The sequence below is a fragment of the Salminus brasiliensis genome, chromosome 7 (genome assembly GCF_030463535.1).
Source record: "Salminus brasiliensis chromosome 7, fSalBra1.hap2, whole genome shotgun sequence".
Taxonomy (NCBI): domain Eukaryota; kingdom Metazoa; phylum Chordata; class Actinopteri; order Characiformes; family Bryconidae; genus Salminus; species Salminus brasiliensis.
This window is the reverse complement of record NC_132884.1, coordinates 32,377,026-32,393,144: the sequence shown is the minus strand read 5'-3', so window position 1 is coordinate 32,393,144 and position 16,119 is coordinate 32,377,026. Positions and strand designations below refer to the sequence as shown.

At 41.8% G+C, this 16,119-nt stretch overlaps 1 protein-coding gene across 3 annotated transcripts in view; it reads right to left on the bottom strand.

The window, feature by feature from the left end:
- Positions 1 to 14,037, bottom strand: part of lhfpl4a (LHFPL tetraspan subfamily member 4a) — a 49,841-nt gene extending 35,804 nt beyond the window's left edge. For 2 of the 3 annotated variants that reach the window (XM_072684624.1, XM_072684625.1), the window contains exon 1: positions 12,747 to 14,037. In XM_072684624.1, the coding sequence (XP_072540725.1) occupies positions 12,747 to 13,152 (406 nt within the window). In that variant the 5' untranslated portion in view covers positions 13,153 to 14,037. The remainder of the gene's footprint in view (positions 1 to 12,746) is intronic. The other variant, XM_072684626.1, reaches the window with a different exon arrangement.
- Between the last annotated feature and the right edge of the window lie 2,082 nt (positions 14,038 to 16,119).

Sequence of the window (16,119 nt, the reverse complement as noted above, 5' to 3'; positions counted from 1 at the left end):
ACTCATGGTCATTATTGATCTTAGAGTGAAATGGCTGTTAATTGCATTATTCAGTATAGTCTGTCTCTTGATGAATTGCATTAATTTAATTAACATGGACATAAATACATTACATGGGCTGATGTAGATTACAGCCACAGCGATACTAAACATACAAAATGTGTAGTATAATGTGTTCAGTTAGAGGGTGTCACAATAATTGGAAGAAGAGGAGAATTTCAACACAAAAAGATGGGAGTGTGTTGAGGCACCATGTGACTTATATCCACTGCCTTCAAAAGAAAATGACCTTTGTCTGTGATTAAAGGTGCTAAATTTAAAACATCCACCCAAACATCCATACATCTGCTCTTACCATTTTGTGGAGGGGAAAAACCATCACCCAAATATCCTTGGAAAATGAAAAGAAAAATGTCTCGGTTAAAAAAGCTCCAGTAAAGCATATGCGTTGGGGACTTGAGCCTCTAAGGCTAAAGTCTTACTTGACAGCCTCACAAGCCCCTGACACAGGCTTCATAACCACGTTTCCTCTCCACAAGATGGTAAGAGCAGATGTATGTTTAGGTATAGAATATGAGTCTCTGTAGCAGAAAAACATTAATCTATTGGCACCATGCCTAATGCTAGGTGTGGGCTAGAGTGGTATAAAGCCCCTTCAGCATTGAGCTCTGGAGCAGTGGAACTGGTGTGTTCTGGGGATGAGGTGGGATGGTGATCATCCAACACCCTACCTCACTAACACTCTTGTCACTGATTGCAATCAAATCCTCCCAGCAATGATCCAAGATCTAGTAGAAAGCCTTCTTCCCTGGACAGTAGAGCAGGATAAACTCTTTTTTAAATATCATTGATTTCAGAAGAAACGATGGATGAGCAGATGTCCCAATACTTTTGTCCATGTAGATATATCTTACTTATCTCTCACTTATTTTGCCAAATTAAGAGAAACACTCTCTGCATTCTCTCTCCTGGGATGGAGTGGAGAAAGCCAAGCAACTGGCGAAACATTGGGCTGAGACAGATGGATAGAGACCTAGAGGTTGAAGTGAAGTGAAAAGAGAGTGATGTGCTAATGTGGAGGCAGCATCTAGTCAGGAGAGACCCCGTGGGGGTAGACTGATGTGTTTTTTTTCTTTCTATATTACAGGCCTATTAGTTTAGAACAGCTGGGAAAACAGCATCTATTGTTCAACAAATGAGCCTTGTTGTTTGAAGGCACATCTAGTTTGATGTAGTCTCTGTACACCCCAATACTATAGACTGAATAGCTATTCAAATAGATCTCAGATATTCTGTAAATGAAACTTTGTCACAACAAACAATTATTTTGCCGATGAATCTATTGATTATTGAAACAAACAGCTTTCTGTTTAAGGGCAGAACTGTATCCATAACCAGCAAGCTGATAGGCAGCTTCTGTTGAAAGGTGGGACTTTATGCAGGAAACAGATGCCACATTGAATGTTACGAGAAATTCCATTCATATTTCAAACAGTCACCAGTTGCCTCATTTGTAACATCTCCTTTTTACACCCAGCTTGTGTCCATTTGACACTCCTATGGCTCACACTAATAGAACTCCTCTCTCCTCTTACACACCAGAGTGATGCAGATGTGTGGTCATGTTGCCTTGTAATACAGACGGTCTGCTGTTTTATCCACACACTTCGTTCATGTGACAGACAGCTGTTCAGTCTGTATGTTTCCACTGCAGCTCTGCATCCAGATTGAGGGGATTACTACTGTAAAAAATAACAGCGACAGGAAAACTATGTTTTACACTGTTATAAATAAACTTTGGCTTTTAATCCATGGTTCATATGCGCTTTATACTGTTCCTAGTTAGCCTGAGAAACGTGTGATGACATAACCAACTAATCAACTATTACATTCGTTGTCAACTAGTTTTAGTTGATTAATTCATTTCGTCCTTTCCCCCTAGTCACATTGTATTAACAGTATAGCCTTTTCCTGTACTAGTCTTCTTCAACTAAGTCATCATGCCAGCCTCCCAGGCCTGCATTCAGCAGAGGGCATATTAACACTACTGAATAGCATCCATTATAGGCCAAGGATCAATACCTCCATGTTTGACACTGATTGAAAATTTAATGCCTAAGAGGCACGCTCTATTATCTGAGGAACAAAGCAGACAAAGCTCACTACCCTCTTCGTTACGGAAATGCAACGCAAACGCATTTTCTATGGAGGGAAGAGAGGCGATTAAAAATCTATGAGAGGCTGTTATGACTTAGAGCCAGCTGAAACCAAATAACAAGAGAATTCACCATGCACCAGTGCATGAACACACACACACACACATTCACATATCCACACTCCAGGATTGACTCATCCTTTGACCTATACTCATGTTGATTTTAGCGGAACACCGCTAACTAACATGCCAGGCATTACGCATGGTGCCAGTAGGTTCATGGTCATCTGTTCCAGAGAGTCCTATTCTATTGTCAGTACCTTTCTAAAACAACTAGACAAGCTATGTGGGTGCAACTTAAAGTAGCCGAATGCGTTCATTAGAAGGGGTGTAAACAAACATTTAGACATAAATAATGAATGTTATGTAGTTCTACAAATGAGGTCTACATTTAGACACTTTAGGGGTTAGGGGGATAGAAGTATGAGGCTGTGTTCAGTGAATGACTTTATACCCATCTAGCCTACGCCTGGTACAGCTGGTAGACCCCTAAAACTGCCCCCATTGAATAAGTTGCTCTTAAAGCATCCGTCTTTGGGAGAGAGGAAAAAATTAATGTGGAACTGATCAAGATGCTCTTACTGAGAAAAGAAAACAGACAAAAAGATCAAGTCAAAGCAGCTGTTAAAACAGTAGAGTGACTGGCCCTGAGAGCAGACCTCGACATCACTGAATGTGTTTGGGATGACTGAAAAGACTGAAAGCGAGTCTCTGAAAATAATGGAAGCTGTAATGAAGGTAAAGGGTGAATTCGCTAAATACTGAAACATCTGATATTAGATTAGCTGTTGAGGAGGCTGTGTGTTATTCTGGTATATATATTATGTAATATATGTTGGTGTAGAAAAACTGAATGGTGGTTTTGAAAAGGAAATGAACTAAATGAAGGGGGTCTCTAAACATTAGCATATTAAAATATGAAAAAGGCTACTGAAGGAAATCTAATCAGTCCACAAACCATCTAAACAAAATACATTTAAATTATTAAGCTCTCTAATAGTGGCACTGGTGCACTGGTGGAATTCTTTTTATGTGTAATAAGGAACATCTACTTGTTGGCCAAATGTAGTCACCATAAATAGAATGTAAATTTGTGTGTATGTGCATGCAATTGTATTAAGAACAGCTCTCTCTCCCACCCTCTCTCACTCGCTCTCTCTCTTTCTCTCAGACCTGTGTAAAACAGTGTGAATCAGTAATGCCCGGCAGTAAGGACTAACTAGGCCAAACGCGGCTCTGAAGACTGTGACCAACAGCACTGGAATAATGATAACAACACCAGCTCTAGTTTTAGCAGTAGCAAAGTAAAATATCTTCAGCCATCAGGCCTCAACTAAATGCTAATTAACGACAAAGAACTACAACTCCTTGCAGGCCTGCAGACTGTTGTTATTCCTTATTTAAAGACTGACCAGAAAGAGGTATGGTATGGCATGAAGAACACGGACAAAAATACGTAAAAACACATAAGCACATAAAGGCTACTATGTAAATGAGAATGTACAAGCAATCATCTTCATAATTGTGTGTGTGAAGATTTGTGTGGTCTCTCCCATCTATATGCAGAGTCAATGCTTTAGCTATTATCTGCTTTAGTATTCTAGTATTCTGCTTTAGAGTTCGTTTGGAGGGGGATATGTGTGGAGAGATGGAAAGAACTTCCCCAAGATGACCTGGGGAGGTCAGTGCTCCCTATCTGACCTTTTAAAATATAAAAATGAGAATTTTAAGAAATGTAAACATAACATTGATACAATAAATGTAATTAATGTTGTTTCATTTAAGAGGCTCTATACAGTTTGAGAATGACAAACAGTATAGTTTCTAATCATCAATGAATTATGATTCATTTTGTTTGGTACATTGAAAGTGACATACCATGAACCTCAAGCACTGTTGTCTACTCCTTTAGAAGAAAATGTGTCATAACCAAAACAGGAGTTGAAAACAAACCCAGTGTCCGAGTGATCCGAGTCTCAACTATTATATTTACAGTACCATTTACTGTTACATTTACAGTATCAACAACTATATTTGCACCCCCAGAATTTTCACACACCCAACCCACTAGTCAAGGCTGGCGAAACGATGGAAAACGTGGCAGCAATGTGTCATCGAGAAAATTGTTTTGTTGATACTAGAGAGCAGCACATGACCTACAGACTCTGCTATCAACAGGTTGCTACATGAACCAGGGCTAACGATCACAGCTTTTCTTGTGCCAGTAGTTCGCAGAAGGGGAGCCCAAACAAGCCATGTGACTAAGCAAAAGCTGTGGATGCAAACAGGGATACACAATAGGCTAAACGCTAATGCAACCCATTTGCCTTCTTGTCTCTTCATCATCCGCTGACTCGATACCATCCTGGACTACCTCAGTTGACTATCAAACTGGAGCTAAACACGCATCAGAAAGTAAAATACCAGTATATTTATTTCCCAGTAAAACTAGAGAAAGCCATATCTGGGGAAGTAAGTGAGGGCAAGGCTAAAAGCTAACCAGAGGACACAATGCAAGGACAGCAACACTATTTGATGAGACTTATAATAATTAGAGTGTTATGGTTACAGTGTTAAAACTATGCTATAATATTTGACTTGTATGTAAAAGGAAAAGCAGCAGAGTTTTATTGTGAATATATATTTTACAAAGCAAACAGGGTAACAGGTACAGTATTTGGACAGACTGCATTAAGAAGTAAAATAAAAAATGCATGAAAATGTTAAAATAGAAAAATACACTATATGGACAAAAGTATTGGGACACCTGCTCATGTATTGTTTTTTTTTTGTTGTTGTTTGTTGAGTAACTGTCTCTACTGTGCATGGGTGGCTTTCTACTAGGTTTGGAGCATTGCTGCAAGGATTTGATTGCATTCAGTGACAAGAGTGTTAGTGAGGTCAGGATGTTGTGTAATCACCATCCCAACTACGCAACTCATCACAAAAGTATTGGACGGGGCACCATTCATCATTCCAGAGAACACAGTTCCACTGCTCCACAGCTCAACGCTGGGGGCTTCATACCCCTCTAGCTTATTATGTGCAACTTAAAGTAGCTGAATGCGTTCATTAGAAGGTGTGTGCACCCCATTTGGACATATGGTGTATGTTATGGTAGTTCCAAAAATAAGATCTGCATATGGACACTTTAGGGTTTAAGGATGTGAGGCTACTTTCTGTGAATGACCCATGACTCTGTGTGTGTGGTTGTGGAAATGCATTTCTTTCCTATTCTTCTTATGTGAGCATCTGGCTGTTTCCCATTTACACATTTGAAAAGGAGCCCTGCAGTGGAGCTCTGCGAGGAGGCCCACAGAAAGAAACACGCTGAGGTAAGGACAAATAGGCAACCTGAGCAGAAAGTCGAGAAGGATGAGAAGTCCGTTTTTTATAGTGAGAATGACGGAAAGTAAAGGAAAAGAACAGGAAGGGCTGTGAAAAGAAGGCTAAAGATAGGTGTGTGAGTGGAGGGCAGCTGAGTGCAGTACAGTCACAGTTCAGCACCAGAGAAGCTGATTAAACTATTATCACCACCAGAGCCTGGAGTATTAGATCTACATCCAATCCCATTACAGTCTCTCTCTCCCTCTCCCTCTCTCTCTCTCTCTCTCTCACACACGCTCTCAAACACACCCCACATACAGTCACCCCTCCTTAGCTGCATCAATAACATTCATTTTGACTAGAGGACCTCTACAAGGCCCTGTTCAGACACATCCTTTTCAGCAGCCAGAGCTGCAGATGCAGATGTGTGTTGTACGCAGGCATTCATTCAGAGACGCCCATTCTTTTCTTTTCTCCTCTCTGTGTGGTCACTGTAGTGTGAGCAGCGTGGCTTTATGTTGGAGCTCATCTCCTGCTGACGCTGTCTTTGCATGCAGCAGTGTGGAATCGGTGGAAGCTTAACCCCTCAGGGAGAGAGGAGGATTATGGGTAGGGAAGGTGGGAGCTTCTACCAGAAGTGGACAATTTTAGCACCACCTGATATTACAGAAATGAGAGAATTCGCTATGGAAATATATCTGTACAGAAGCTCCTAGCCATACTCATACCCTGGACACTGAACACTAGGGCCCTATATCATGGAAAACAAATGCTTCCTGCTGTTTTCACTCCATGGCTCATGCCAAAAGAGTTTCTTTTTAAATAATATTTTTTTGAAAACATTTACACATCCACCTATTAAGCTTACAATAGATTAGCCTCTTAGTTATAAGGAGTGTTTCAGCCCAGACTGCTTTTGGAATTAGGCGCAATACAGGGCAGCCATTCAGAACAGAGCCCATTTACCAGAGGAAAACTTCTTTCTAGGCCTTTCTGAAAACTAAAAAATAAACTCATGCTTGTGTCTTAACTGCGTAAGTATTACAGCCCTACAGAAATCCCATTTGAAAACTGCCCAATGAGAATAAGTTCCCCCACTGGTAGCTTGGCCTATACAGCTAAGCTATCGCTCCCATTGGTTAGCACTTCAGAAGCTGGCCTGAAAAAGTAAATAAAATAAAAGGCTATTGATTAAACTATAATATATACATATATTTGTTGTTTACCATAATGCTTTCTATTTTACAAATAATAGTATATTCTTGAGATTTGCCTGCATAGTTGGTCAAGTGTTCACTGCACAGCACTCGTGGCATCCACTGAAGCTCCACTATAGGCTGACATACTATTAGAATAACATATGTGTTAGCAGAAACCATTATCATAGAGGTAATTTTTCCTCATTTTGTGATCGAGTTTTGACATTTATGGCATTAACCAAACACAGCTTGAACCTACTGACACCATGCCCAATGGCAGGTGTGGGATAGAGACCCAGTAGAGTGGACAGTAGAGACAGTTACTCTAACAAAGACAGGATCAAGTCTTTTTTAAATTCTCTTGATTTCTGAAGAAATAATAAATTAGCAGGTGTCCCGATACTTTTTCCATATTGTGTGTATGTCCAGTCCCATGGTCAACTCAACTCCAGTAAAGTGGTCTTTGAAAGAATCTGGCTATTGTTGTGCTCTTTGCCATGTTATGAACATTTGGGTCTAGAGCAGTCTGTGCATCCACAAACCAAACCTTTTACCAAAAAGAGCCTCTGCAAATGACATCCTCCACTCCAGATTAGGACCAGAAAAACAGCTAGATTACTGGCCTCAATTCCCCATTCAAATTCAACTTTAATCTGCAGCCCCAGTGTCTTCGGAATGTGGACAAATGCTGTAATGCTCTTACTGCACATTTGTAATATACGTAATACAATTGTCCTTGTAATCTCTTTATTTGAAACTGCACATTTCTATTTGATTCATTTAAGAGCAGAAAAGAACAGGTAAAATATCAATAACACAAATTAATTCAGATTAACCTTGCTGCTGCTCCCAGAAAAGGCCCCACTGAAAGCTGTGCTTAACATTGCAGTGGAAGCCAGTGCTGAATGCTAAAGACAGAGAAAGACTTTATATGTATTAGAGGAAGTGTGTGTGTGTATGCACCAGTCATCCTCCAAAACTGGGGGTGCTGTTGTACAATCAAGTGAAACATGTCACACTGTGAACCATCTGTGACAAAAATAAGGGAAAGTGTATAGATACAGTAAATCACCATAGGGGAGTGGGTTTTTATAACACACTCATGATCATGATTATCAAAATAAAGATGCATAATACATCAAATACAAAACATGTAAACATATGGAACTTTGACTGACAGACAGAAAGACATATAGACAGATAGATAGATAGATGGATAGATGGACGGACGGACGGACGGATGGACGGACGGACAGACAGACAGATAGATAGATAGACAGACAGATAGATAGATAGATAGACAGACATATAGATAGATAGATAGATAGATGGATGAATGGATGGATGGATGGATAGATAGATAGATAGATAGATAGATAGATAGATAGATAGATAGATAGATAGATAGATAGATAAATAGACGGACGGACGGACGGACGGACAGATAGATAGATAGATAGATAGATAGACAGAGAACACTATTACTTAATTGCAGATATAAATCCTGAAAATCTAAAAATACTACAAAAGCTGTCATTAGAAAGAAAGTACTCTCACTATCTGCTCTCAAAATCAATTGTCAATATTTCAGAGAGAGTCAGCTGTGCAGTTTTTTCTCCTGGCCCAGCAAACCTGTCTTATCTGTGTTGAGATTTGGGATTACAACTACCCACACACAAACACACATACACACACACACACACACACTCACACACACCTTCAGTACAGAGGCAATCACTTGCCTCACCAAGAGTGTTTGTATACAGTATACCCTCATTTATTCCACTTCCATCACAAGCAAAGTAGAGTGCTCCAAAGAAGCCAAATAACGACAGCATACCTGCAGCTCACGATGAAGCTATATAAAAAAACATGAATTATTAAATAAAAAGTCAAGCATATCAGTAATGGTAGGACTAGGACCCATCTGCATATATTTACATAAATTGAGAAAGATCCTTTAATCTTAAAGAAATAGTAATATAAATTACACTCTAATTAAAGTAGGTTCTATGCTTTTCATAAGTGGTTCTGAAAACAAAGTTCAGCTACAACTCAGCTGCTGGCATCTCAGCTGCTTTCATACTCTGACAGTGTCGGTGGACAAAAAAAGAAAAGAAGACAGAAGAGGAGAAGTGAGAGTGCTAAAAGGCGCAGGGCATCCAAACTGAGCTAGTGTTACTGAGGGGAATGAGAACAAGGTGCTAACGTAGTGTTAGCACACACACTCACACTGAGCTCTAACAACACACACACACACACACACACACAGACTGAAAACTGTTAGCACATAAACACCATCACACAGTCTTGATACTTTGACATTTCTAAAAAACAATGGAGCGTGAGGGATTACATAGATAGATAGACAGTCAGACAGACAGATAGATAGACACAGACCTTCAATTACACACACACACAGCTTGTATAATCTTCATAGAAAGGTACAGCCCATAAAATAAGATGCCCTGAAGAAGCTAAACATGAACAAAGGTCACCATTGCATTGCCATTGACCAAAGGGGTAAAAAGCCCCGCATTGGGCTGTGGACCAGTGGACCTCCCTGGAGTGATCAAGATCTATATATCTAATACCTTTAGGGTGAGTTGGAGTTGATCATGAAACACCAGTACATGGCCTCACTAATTAATTCCATCACATTTACACAGCAATGTTCTAACATTTAGTGTAAAGCCTTCCTAAAGAAGTTGATGCTGTAACTGCAGTTAAGGAGGCTAAACTCCCTTTTGATACCCTTGATTTTGGAAAAAAAAAAAACGTTGGAGGAACAGGTGTCTACTAACTTTTGGACATATAAAAAAACAAGTGTAAAAAGGCAGGGGTTACTGTTTTTAATTTAGGCAGGGGTTACTGTTTATCATTTAGGCAGGGGTTACTGTTTATCACAGACATTATCCGATACCTTTGCTGCCAGAATGTCTATTTTTATATTTTACTTTCTGTCTGTCCAAGAAAAGTTAGATTAAAAAATGCTGTTCGATTGAAAAGCCCAAGTTTAAATGAGCAGTTGGAAGTGTTACAATTGTTTTTTTTAAAAATATATGAATAACCTGTAAACAATAAAAGCACTCCCCTTCTGCATATGTAGGTTATCTGTACATTTAAAAACCATGCATTGCAAAAAAACAGAACCCATGGTGAAGTAGGTACTGCAGTAGTCTGTAGGAAAGAAAGAATGCCACAAATGACACATTTTAATAAACAGTGTATTCTTCTCATTTTAATATGATTTCTAGGAGAAAATTTTGAAAATGTATTAGGGTTTGGTTTTACACAGTCCACTAAAATGTATTTCCAACAGTGATATACCATTGACAGACCAATTAAGGGTAAGACAAGGCCAACTTTTTATGTGGGATAGCAGCCCATGTAGATAGAAAGAAGGACAGATGGATGGATGGAAGTGCTGACTGAATGGCAGAACGCTGTAAAGGCGAGAGTAACATGATCACCACTGCTGGAATGAGTTTAAAGGCCACACTAATGTAAACATCTGATTTCAAACAAACAAGCCTGATGACCTTTCCAAAAGCGCGGGAGCGCGAGAAAACTCCATAAAGGTCACGCTTGGATGAAAGTGCAAGAGGAATTTGGCCTGAAATGAGAATAAGCAACAATCACACTATTTTATGAATCAGAAGTAATGTGCCACGGTTTCTATTACTCTATTATTTCTCCTCTCTCTCTCTCTCTCTCGCTCTCTCTCTCTCTCTCTCTCTCTCTCTCTCTCTCTCTCTCTCTCTGAAGATGATGTATCTTGAAGGAGCACAAAGCAAATCAAGTGTTGTTGATGTTTCACCTCATCATATCCGTCTTATCCTGCTGAAAGTTGCAAGATAATTCTATGGAGAATTCACGGCTCATTACATCCATCTGCTGCCTGTCCGCCTTCCAAAATAATGACTCCAGAGTAGATACCAAGACATGAGTGTACACTATATGTCCAAACGGATCCAGACACCCCCTCTAATTAGTGCATTCAGCGACTTTAAGGTGCACCTATTGCTGACACAGGCATTCAATTGTGCACACACAGCTTGTGTAATCTCTACAGAGATGCACAGCCAGTAGAATGGGACGCTATGGAGCAGATGCACATGAGCCTGTCAAGCGTCAGTTACAGGGCTATAAAGCCCCCTAATAGTGTGCTGTGGAGCAGTAGATCTATGATCTCTGGAGCGATGGAGCTCCAGACAATTCCTTTGGGATGTGTTAGAGTGGCGCTTGTGATCCAGAACAAACTCTCTATTAGTGCCCTTCATTTCAGAAGAAATGCTGGATGAGCAGGTGTCTACAAACTTTTGGATGTACAGTATAATGGATGAACAGGATGACTGTATCAAAACCAGGTATACGATGATGTTCTATGGGTTTGTGTAAGCCAGTGTTCACCAACCCCGGAGATAAACCTTGTTCCAGGTTTCCACTCCAACTCAAACCTAACACACCTTAATCAGCTAGTCGACTTGTAACGGCTGTAATTTGATGGATAAGATGGAGGTAGATTATAGTTGAAGCTAAAAGGTAGATGTCCAGGAGTAGGGTTATTGACCAGTGGCATAAGCACATGTACATTTACACTGTGTAGTTTTATTGGTTAGTGCTTCAGCACATCCAGAGATAAGATAATTTGGACCAAGGGGTGGAGCTTGACCTTGGACCACCTGGTCCTGTTAACCCTAAAAGGAACCTACAAAGGTGCCATAGAACAACCACTTGTACACTCTTAGCAAAAAAGGGCCCTATGTAATCCTGAAAAAGGATCTTTGATTTGTAATAATAGTGGAACCATTTACAGTTTTCTTTGGTGCTATAAAACCATTTACAGGATTTCTTTGAAGGACCTTTTAACCAGGTACATAACCATCCATGCTCCAAGTTCTTTGAGTTTGCTGTGGCTCTAAATACAACCATTGTCTTTACTAAAAAGCCCTTTAAAAGCCCCATTTTGTAGGAGTGTAGTTGCCTATTTCTTCTAAATCAAGTAACTTGATATACACACTTTCATACAATATCAGCAGAATATGAGCATATTTCACATAATGCTTTTTTATTTGACCTCTCTCACATAATACATTCTTAATCCATTTAACATACTATCATGTGTTACAACCGCTCGTGTAGCGCTGCTGTATATATGTATGTGTGTAGTTATTAGATTGTGTTTACTGTTCAGTCTTTCTGTTACACTACAAACGCTGACCTCTTAAGCCAGTGTGTGTGACCTCGTGTCTTACATCAGTCCCATATTCATTCACACACTCCTGTCTGTTCTGGCCGTAGTACACCTGCACACACTGCTACACACTGCTAAAGACACTGCTACAGACTGCAGCAAATACGTGTTAAGAACTGATGCATTTACACTTTATCTCATGAACGGAAGGTGTGTGTAATTGGAAGCCATTAGTGCAGTCCCTATGAGGCTGGTATTTGTTTATGAATGTGTGTGTATATGTGTGGAGTGTAAGGTGCATCTCTTCGCTGATATAGGTTTGAACTACTCTTTGATCTTTGCGCCAGGTCTTTCACCCTCAACCATCACTATGTACAGACTACATACAGATGCTATCATGGGGATAAGATTGGAAGCTCCAGCCACTGAATGGGCCACATGTGTGCACATAGCACAACTCAAAGCTTAACCACGGGAACCGAAAGCAAGTATGTCCACATGTCGTTCATGTTTTCCATCATTCATGGGGACATTTGGTTCCCATACTAGGCTCAGTACACACACACAGTCCATCAAACACACGTACAACACACAGCACACACTTCAACACACCACACATCCCTTCCCAAACCCTTACACACATCAGCAGCAACTGCACCCATCCCTACTTTTTTACATCACTCAACCCATCAGAGGTGTCTAAAACCGAAAGAAAGACCCCCCTCCCCCTTCCTTGCACACACACACACACACACACACACACACACATACACGACATCCACCACCACCATCTCCCCCATTCACTCACCGCACAGCAGCTGCATCCACGCGCACGTCTTGTACACGGTGGCCGTGTTGCAGAAGAAGAAGAGCGCCATGCAGGCGATGCAGCTGAGGATCAGCACCATGGAGAGCAGCACGAAGAAGGAGGCCGCCTTGAAGGCGCCTGACGGGATGGAGCTGAAGTCGGCGAACGTGCCCTGGCACTTGAGATCGCGGTTCGAGCTGCCCTCGCCCACGCAGTAGTGGAAGAGGCCGAAGTAGCCGGCCTGCGGCGTGTTCACGCTGTCGCCGATCCAGTAGGGCTGGATGAACACCACCACGTTGATGATGGCGAAGCAGATGGTGAAGATGGCCCAGAGCACGCCGATGGCGCGCGAGTTGCGCATGTAGTTGTCATGGTAGATCTTGGAGGCTTCTTGCGAGGGCAGCATCTTTGTGTCTCTGAGTGTCTCTCTCTCTCTCTCTCTCTCTCTCTCTCTCTCTCTTTCTCTCTCTTTCTCTCTCTCCTCTCCTCCTCAAGGATGCTCTTCTCCTCTCTCCACCTTCCTCCTCTCCTCCCTCTCGCTCTCTCTCTCTCTATCTCCCCCTACCTGCTCCCCACGCTCGCTCCCCTCACCAGCAGCACTGCTGGACGCTGATGATGGTCAGTGATCAGAGCCTCGATCACCCCTCGTGCCCTCTTTCCAGTAGCCTATCTTACATCACAGCTGATGGAGAACCGAAGCGAGCAGCTGAGCAGCAAAAGAAGAAAGAATACAATTCCGTCCGACTGCTTCCCTCTTCCTCCTCTTCCTCCTCTTCCTCCTCCTCCTCCGCTTTCCGTGCAGCAGCTACAGCAGCAGCAGCAGCCGAGGCGGCCGAACTCACATCTCAGTGCGAGAAGCGGCCATGGCCACAGCGCGCGAGCCTACAGCCCCCCTACCAACAGCAGCTATCAATAATGCAGCCCCCTCTCGCCTTCGCCTCCCATCCACTCTGATGCTCCGCGGAGAAGAAGCAGGGGGCTACAGGCAGCGCGCGCGCATCCTCATCCTCAGGACCACCTAGCTCTGCGCAGCCCGCTGGCAGGAGAGGATGACGATGAATGGAAGATGAAGGCTGGAGGTTCCCCTCTCTCCGTCGCGCGGTGCGCTTTTACGCGCAGATGAAAGGCAGCGATTCGCCCTTAGTGCTTTTTTCCCTTTCTTTTGTGACCGCGCCGCCGCTGTACCTCCGCGCTCCCGCTGTTCCTCGCTCTGCTTCTGTGTGGCTCCTGCGCGCGCTCCCGTTGACGAGCACAGGCGCGCTCCCGTCTGGAGAATTGCAGAAAGTGAAATAGCCTGACGGCCCTTCAGCAGGCGCTGTTCAGCTCCTTTGCGCTCAGCTCAGCTCAGCCCAGCTCATCGCTCTCTTTCTCTCTCTCTCTCTTTCTCTCTCTCTCTTTCTCTCTCTCTCTCTTACTCTCTCTCTCTTACTCTCTCTCTCACTCTCTCTCTCTTTCTCTCTCTCTCTTACTCTCTCTCTCTCACTCTTTCTCTCTCTCTTACTCTCTCTGTCTCTTACTTTCTCTCTCTCTTACTCTCTCTCTCTTTCTCTCTCTCTCTCTCTTACTCTCTCTCTCTCTTTCTCTCTTACTCTCTCTCTCTCTTTCTCTCTCTCTCTTACTCTCTTTCTCTCACTCTCTCTCTCTCTCTCTCTCTCTCTCTCTCTCTCACACACACACACACACACACACACATACACACAAACTGACTGCAGTAGCACATACACATACAGCAATAGGGTTCTACACTTAAAAAGATGCTACAAAAGGTTCTTCGAGCAATACCATAGGAGAACCAGGTTTGGTTCCATAATGAACCAAGATATAGTGTATATAGTTCAAACAGGGTTCTTTAATTCGTACCGAGAGTGTTTTTTTAAGAGGGGGGTCCTCATACATTTAGAAACATGTAACCAAGGACCATTTATGAATAAGACTATACTGATAGACAGGGGCCGCCAGTGTGTTTTATGGTTTGTGAATAAAAATCTAATTGCTTCTAGAAGTCAATGCAGGTCCTTCACAACCCATTTCAGAAAAAAAGGAAAATGTATACCATCAACAGATGGAGCAGAGTAGCACGAAAGAGGCTTTTGCCCACTTCTGCTTAAGAATGCAGAGACTTTACTCTCTGGGAGTTTTGCCCTTGCTAGTAGACCCATATGGTTGTATGCTTCCATACACCTGCAAACTCCGCTACTTCCTTCACACTATGGCTTTTGGCATTTCCAGGTGCAATCCTCTTTTTTGCCAATCATTAACATCTGCTTTGCGACCCCTTTTCCACACATCAAACTGCACTGTACCACCTCTTCTCTATCTATGAATCCTGTCACACACCCGCAGGTATTTATAGCCTGAAGTTATTACCACCTTAAACACTCCATTGACTAATATTTTTGCCCAGGGTGCTACAGTCTTGTTCCATGATATTCTCTAAACATTAGATTGAATGTCATCTATCCCCTTTGTTTCAAAGTCAAGAGAACAGTCCAGGGGTCCCTGTGGTCTACGTTTTAATTTCTGTACTTTAGAGCATTTCTAAAAAACATATCAACAACCAAAGAAAGGTTTTTCACACATTCTGAGCTAAACAATGCCTTCACATTTAGTTGGGGGGACAGTTATTATATTCGGTTGTTGCTCTGTCCCTGGATGCGTCTCAAATTGACCCCTTGTTTAGACTATGTTGTAAACTTACATCCAGTTTCTACACACTGTAGAAATTCTGGTATGCTAGGAAACACTGAACACTCTTCCACTAACAACAACCCCTAATGTGCATCATAATGCAAACATCCTGTGTTAGAATGTGAAAGTGAAACAGCATAATATATACACTCTTAAAATGTGGTCCTACAGGTGCTCTTTTACCCCTAGTGGCTCACTGGCAGACCGAAAGTGTTATTACACACTTCTATTACCAAAGAATAGCCCCACCAGTTTGTACAGAAGTCCCTGTAGTCACTATGTGATATATCTTAGTGTGTGATAGCCTTGAAGAGTTAAATAAAGGCAGTGTTCAAAAATGTGTAGGTCTTTAACTGAATTTACTCTTCCCTCTGCTGATAAATGCACTGCACCCTCAGTGTTCTACCGTGAAGATCATATTTGTGCAGGTGTCACCTTCAATACAGAGACTGCTAAACTGCAATATATCAGATGATTGATTGGCTTTCTAACAATCCTATGAGCAGCACTCTTTGAAGGAAAGAGCCCTCTAGGTTATTCAAGTAACTACTCATATTTTCTAGTGAACAAGCTAATTAAAAACTTGGGGATGGGGGTGCCCAAACTTTTGCATGATGATCCTTTTCTTTTTTCACTGGAAATTATACAAAAAAATTAATACACTAATGTTGCTTAAAATATTCAA